Here is a 7,421-nt window from a genome sequence, read left to right as displayed (position 1 = left end):
CTCATTGTATGTTATTTCGACGAAGTATGACTAACGGTTATTTATATGACGATATAGAAAATGCAGGTATCATAATGCACGTTTACCGTATAAACTTGATTTTCTTTCTTGAAAATTCAAACTAGTAATTGATCGGGTAGCTGGCCCAAGATGTCCCAATTCTAAATAGTATGTTCCAATTCGCTCAAATTTTTCCAACTGCAGAATAATGTGTTGAATCAGAACATTATACAAATAACAGTACACGTAGGCATATATGTATGAAGATAGATATGTTGGTAGGTATGTATGTTAAATTTAAAGTTTGGTTTGTTTAACGACACCACTGGGGCACATTGATTTATTAATCATCGGCTCGTGGATGTCAAACATTTGGTAATATTTACTTATTGTTTAGAGAGGAAACCCGCTACATTTTTGTATTTGTAGTAAGGGATCTTTTATGTGCACCATCCCACAGACAGGACAACACATACTACGATACACCAGTCGTGGAACACTATCAGGAACGACTATGTATGTATATATGACATTGTATGAATGTATGTATGTATGTGTGTACGTATATATGCGTGTGTGTACGTATATATGCATGTATACATGTATATATACTTAGTTTCTTCAACCGAATTCAGAAGTTAGAGGGCACTCACCATATACAAAAGTAATTTCGTTGATATTAAAATGCAGTTTGTTTCGTCTGATCATGAGAGATACATCGCTGGGTCCAGCAAATGCACCACCAAATGGATGTCTCAAAGACTGCCAATTGTCATGACCACGATCAAGGATGACAGTTTTGGTTATTGTCACATGTGGATTCTCAAGAATGTCTAAGATTTACTTAAAAGCATTCACTCTCAATCCAGATCACGTTCGCTCATATTAAAACATTTAATTTATCAAGATTATACACAACAATTGCATACGACAGACTAAAAGAAAAACTCCATTCCTTAATCAACGGAACATTTGTTACAAATAACGGGGAACAAACATTTATGTTAATTCTTATCTTCCACGGATCGTAAAGGCCGAGATTGAATCCAGTGTTAACGCATGTGGTGAAAAACACTATATGCAATGTATCAACCAAACTATTACCCATAAATACCAGTACTACTACCCACCACTCAAAGAATTAACTGAAGAAAGTGGAACCTTTCAATACTCATTTTCGATATAACAGGAAGTCTTGCACAAAATTGTAGTTTTTGTTTTACAGGTACCACATACATATTTCATGCACAAGGCTACTTCACACTGTGGTCCTAGATTAAATAAAATTGCATTATATGTATTGTCTGGATCAAACTAATGTTGTTGTTGTTTGTTGTTGTTTTTTGTTGTTGTTTTTGTTTTGTTGTTTTTGTTGTGGTTTTTTTGTTGTTGTTGGGGGGGTTTGGGTTGTTTTTTTTGGGTGTTTTTTTTTTTTTTTTTTTTGGGGGGGGGGGGGGGGGGGGGGTTGACAACCAACACTGTAAAGCTACACTTACTCACTAAGCCGTTAAAGGAGTAGAAGTTTGTGCCGAGATATCATCCTAATGTTTCAGCCTATAAACCACCGAGAAATTTAGAGGGTTTCCTGTCTTAAGCTATGTTTCCATTAATGCTGTCCGTGTGTGTCCGATTGCGGTGCGGGCGCTTGCGTTTGTTGTGTTTTCATTTATGCGGCTACTGACTACAATTAGTCCAGTCATGACATCCAAGATGCAATAATTACAACAGAATGTATTGTTAGCAAAATAGTTTATTATGATAGTCCTATATAATTTAATACAAAAAAAGATAAACATAAATCAATTAACAAAAACCCCACAAACAAACAAAAAGGAGGCATCAGTGTTGGATGCATGCTATTATAAAAAATAGAACCAACAAGGAGTGTACCAGAACCATACCAGAACCATGTTTCTTCGTGACATAGAACAGATCATGTGCTATCCAACACTGGCATTTGTGTTTGTATATATATATATATATATATATATATATATATATATATATATATATATATATATATATATATATATATATATATATATATATATATATATATATATATATATATATATATATGTGTATGTGTGTATGTGTGTATGTATGTGTGTGTGTGTGTGTGTGTGTGTGTGTGTGTGTGTGTGTGTGTGTGTGTGTGTGTGTGTGTGTGTGTTTTAGTATCGTCAGTATCATATATTGGGAATACAAATTGTATTATACATGGTTTTCATAAATAAAATATTCAGGATACCGAAACACACGAGGGTAATAATGAGTTTAGCACATAATCTTAAGCTTAATACAATAAGATTTTGTAAACTGTATATGCAACTTTAATTCAAGATACCCATTACTTGATAGTCAAATCATGCAATCTTTTGACAATAACAATAACACTAGTTTATTTGTAAAAAAAAAAAAATAGAAACAAAATTAAACAAACAACAACCGTATTTTACTATAGAAAACATTGGTTTAGAAATGTTTGACAACATTTTACAACAAGCTGTAAAATTAATAAAACATTAACAAATATTTAAATACTGTTACTGCTACTACCACTAATAAATTTAATAATTATTATACATGTACTATAGTTATGTTAAACAATTTATTAGACACAAGTGTACGATATTGTTCAGGGCCCCGTTCCACGAAACGATCTTAGCGCTAAGATCACCTTAAATGCATAACCACCTACTTCACTTAAGATGATCTTAGTGCTAAGATCGCTTTGTGGAACGGGGCCCAGGTCATAATAATCACTCAATATCTAACTAGTGAGCGTGACGTAGATCACCTGCTGACCTAATTCGTAGAAAAATAACGTGTAATAGGTCTCGATATCTGCTTACATTTGCCTTGCGGCTTGTTTGCATTGGGTTGTAATAAATAAAATACTAAACTAGCTTTCCTGTCATACAATTTTCTATGAAACTTGTGAACAGTGTTGTTATCTGACTCGCTTTTGCTCGTCAGATACCAAAACCGTTCACTTCTTTCATACAAATGGGTGAAAGGCCTATTTAATTATAACAAGTGGAGTTGTTTATTAGTTTTCATACGATACATATTAATATTAATGATATTTTATTGCCCCTGAAGATATTAAGAATAATTGAAAGCACTTGGAATATGTTACATTTCTCCACGATTATAACGATTATTGATGTGACACTCATACCCATTATACCTCTAAAGTAATGGGAATGATTAAACTCCAAAAGTAATATTTGTGTGTAACCTCTAGTCTATTGTAGCAATATTTTGCCACATAATTAGCTATTAAACCTTCAGCAATTAGCAACATTTTTTATCGGCGGACATAATATTAAAATACAGTATAAAGCTCGTCCCTGAAATCAGAATATAATGTACATTCCGCATATACAAATGTATTAATATTAATTAGAATCAGAAGTATCAGGGGTGGGTTTTACACCACCACCCCCACTACACACATATTGATTGCACATCTGGTGTTGCGGGTAGGCCTCCATAATACCGCAGTCCTTTACACTGTGTTTTATTTAACTGTTGGATTTTTATATTGATGTTGATTATCACTTTGTTTTTCCCATAGTTTGACGCCCAATAGCCGATGTATATTTCGTGCTGGGGTGTCGTTAAACATTCATTCATTCATTATGCCTCCATAATACATGATAACAAGCCCTCATTCCTATGATCCCATTTACAAATCCTGGATCCGCTGTTGGATCTTATGGCTATTAATTCATATGTACATACAATGTACATACATACACGCATACATACAAACACACACATATATATATATAAACACACACACGCACGCACACACGCACATACACACAAATAATATTTTGAATCCCAAAGATGGAGATATGTACAGTTATAAACGCTCTATGAATTTGGTTTAGTAAAGCTATATTTCTAGTAATGCGGCTGCGGTGCGGGTAAGTGTGCGTCAAATATCGCACACCATTGTTTCTATACTGTTTCCATTAATGCGATTTATTTACGGCGCCCGCACGGGTGCGCATGCATTTTTTTTCGATCGGGTCATTACATGGCGCCATTCCAGATAGTCCGCATAGGAATCGCACAGAGGATTCCCCTGGATCGTAGGGGTTTCCCAAAAACTTTCAACCATGCCTCCTGTACTTACAATGGCAAGATGTCGAAAAACTCATCAAACGTGTACTAGACCAAATTCAATGAGCGTTTATAACTGTAGAGAACCCCATCATTGGGATTCAAAATATTTGTGTGTGCGTGCGTGTGTCTGTGTGTGTGTGTGTGTGTGTGTGTGTGTGTGTGTGTGTGTGTGTTTTCTTCTTCAGATAATATAGTGGCCTTTTATGTAGCCCTACTCAAAATAGCAACCCCGCATTTGTTTAGATGACATTTAATATAATTCTGCTTAGATATAATGGTTATGTTCTTTGATGCTTTGTCTGTGGGCATATATAAATATTAAATATTTTATTACGAATCGAATGTGGGGTGGCGGTGTATGCGTATGGGTGAATATAATGCATTTTAATCGTTGCTAAATTTTAACTAATAATGTTATCATTCTGTTTCATCTCTGTTATAGGTATAACTAGTTATTGTATTGTTTTGTTTTCCCTGGTAACATTTACCCTTGACCAATGTGAAGATTCAAACGTTGCAATAAAGATCGCAATTTTTGTTAGTGTGTTTTATTTTTTATTTTTTATTGAGATGTGTTGTATTGTGTTTTACTGTCTTGTCTTATATTGTCTATATGTGTTTGGTGGTTGTGCGTGCGTTATAGTTAACAGGACTTTTGTAGTCAAAGAAGAAATAGTTTGACGAAATAAAAGGTTGTTTTGTATTCTAGTGACTAAAGTTAGTTTTGCAAAGAAAACAAATGAACTGGAAACCAGCGGACCCTCCCAACCCTAACAAAAACCCGCATTTTGGCATCAACAAATTCACTTTTTTATATGGTAACTTCTGAATTTGGGTGCAGAAACTCAGTATATATACGTAGTATGTGTTGTGTGTCTGTGGAATGGTGCACATAAAAGATCCCTTACTACAAATGAAAAAATGTAGCGGGTTTCCTCTATAAAACTATAGGTAAAAATTACCAAATGTTTGACATCCAACAGCCGATGATTAATAAATCAATGTGCTCTAGTGGTGTCGTTAAACAAAATAAACTTTAAATTTAAAATACATGCCCACCATGATATTAGTACCATGGTAGGACCATCCTACCAATCTACATACATCCATACATCCATACATCCATCCATCCATCCATCCATACATACATACATCCACACATACACACATACACACACACACACACACACACACACACACACACACATACATACATACATACACACACACACACACACACACATACATACACACACACATACATACACACATACATACATACACACACACACATACACACACATACATACATACATACATACATACACACACACACACACATATATACATACATACACACATACATACACACATACATACATACAATATATATATATTCATACATCAGTACATACATACATACATACATACATACATACATACATGTATTGTTATTCGTATAATGTTCACATTTAACATAATATTCAGCATTTGGGACATTTTGAGCGATTTGGTACATAATTTTTAGAATTGGGACATTTTGGGCTTCTACACACCAACTACCCGATTAATTACTATTTTGAACTTTCAAGAAAGAAAATCAAGTTTATAAGGTAAACATGCATTATGATAACTGCTTTTTGTATATCGCCATGTAAACAACCGTTAGAGATACTTCGTCTTAAGAATAACATACAATGTGTTAGGAATGCAAATTTTAATTTCAAAGTGAGTTAGGTCAGTCCATATTAGCAAACAGTTATGTTCTTTGTCACTATGTGTCCAGGTTATCCCTCAGCCAACGTACTAGTACAGATCTGAAATGAAAGATTAATACAGATATCAGTGAGAGCACGATAAGAATATTTTTATATAATTTAAATATTTTCCTTTTTCCTTAGTACATGATTACTTTGGGTTTCATAAATATTAGACACTAAGACATCTAAGACACAAGGTTTGTTAGTTTCGATTGTCTGGCCAAAACGCCAAGAAGTAATAGTCGGTGAGTTCACCCACAAATTATTATATCGACACAGACATTTAGCATTCCTTATGACCTAATTATTTCGACTTTTGTTAGGCGGTTGGAAGAAGAAACTAAGTTAGACGCTGTGGGATTAAACAAAACCTTTCTGACACACACACACACACACACACACACACACACACACACACACACACACACACACACACACACACACACACGCAGACACGCACAAACTTGAATGTTCAGTTGTTTACCTAATAATACATTTTCTTGCCGTATCCGTATCCGCCGCCCATGCCTCCAAAGCCGCCGAAGCCGCCCATTCCTCCCCAGCTGCCGCCCATGCCGCTCCAGCCGCCGCCCATGCCGCCGTATCCTCCCATGCCTCTAAATCCTCCAAAACCGCCCATTCCTCCCCAGCCGCTGCCCATTCCTCCCCAGCCGCCGCCATATCCACCATATCCTCTGCCATATCCGCCATAACCATAGCCGTATGAAGGTTTGATGATGCCAGCACTTGCCAGAGTCAGGCAGGCCAGGGCGAGGATCACGTGTTTCATCATCTTGAAAACTGAAATGGAAATAGTGAAAGCATCTCTCGTCATATTGGATGTCATGAACGAATATATTATTTATACATTGATAGTGGTATGTACCACAAAGAACATGTGCCGTGTACAATTATCATTTGTGTTGTTTCTTCATTTTTCATTCCAGGGTGAATCTAATTAAAAGAAATAACAGAAAGCCTTATTGTTTCTAATATCCACCTATGATTGAGGCGGGCGTTATGCAACATAACGTAAATTAAATTTGAAAATAAATTATCATGCATTATGATGAATATTTTAATTATCTTGATTTATTATGATTATTTTCTATGTAGAGAATTTGATGTTGTACCATATACGAAAATTAACTTTATTTAAAATTTTCATTTAAGCCTTTTTAATTTTCAACCTACGATTTAGTCGATATAGAAAAAAAGGAAGAAACCAATTCTGTCATGACGAGTTGCTCACTCCCCACCATGGTGAATGACTCGAACAGTAACGAGGAGCGACGTCTACAAGACATGTTGCTATAGATAAACTAGACTCTCAAGGTCGTTCCCATTGGACTCCAACTTAGTCTAGTCAAACAGGAACATCTACATAACTACCAGTAAATGTCCACCATCCTCTCACCGTAACCACAATCGTCTGGAATCATTCATTTATTTCAACTTATTTCCGTGCTTATATCCATTTAAGTTTCAAGCACACACTTCAGCTACCTGGGTTGTCTGTCC

The 7,421-nt window shown here is 35.4% G+C and overlaps 1 protein-coding gene across 1 annotated transcript; it reads right to left on the bottom strand.

Moving 5' to 3' along the window:
- Positions 1-5,850: 5,850 nt before the first annotated feature.
- Positions 5,851-6,820, bottom strand: LOC121392797 (ctenidin-3-like). Its single transcript, XM_041523870.1, has 2 exons — positions 6,385-6,820; positions 5,851-5,957 (listed from the first exon to the last, which is right to left on the bottom strand). Exon 1 carries the CDS (start codon positions 6,745-6,747, stop codon positions 6,385-6,387), a length of 363 nt encoding a protein of 120 aa, XP_041379804.1. The 5' UTR covers positions 6,748-6,820; the 3' UTR covers positions 5,851-5,957.
- Between the last annotated feature and the right edge of the window lie 601 nt (positions 6,821-7,421).

Source organism: Gigantopelta aegis, unplaced genomic scaffold (genome assembly GCF_016097555.1).
Source record: "Gigantopelta aegis isolate Gae_Host unplaced genomic scaffold, Gae_host_genome ctg4526_pilon_pilon:::debris, whole genome shotgun sequence".
Taxonomy (NCBI): domain Eukaryota; kingdom Metazoa; phylum Mollusca; class Gastropoda; order Neomphalida; family Peltospiridae; genus Gigantopelta; species Gigantopelta aegis.
Note: the sequence above shows the minus strand (reverse complement) of the source record. Positions and strands in the feature narration are given on the sequence as shown.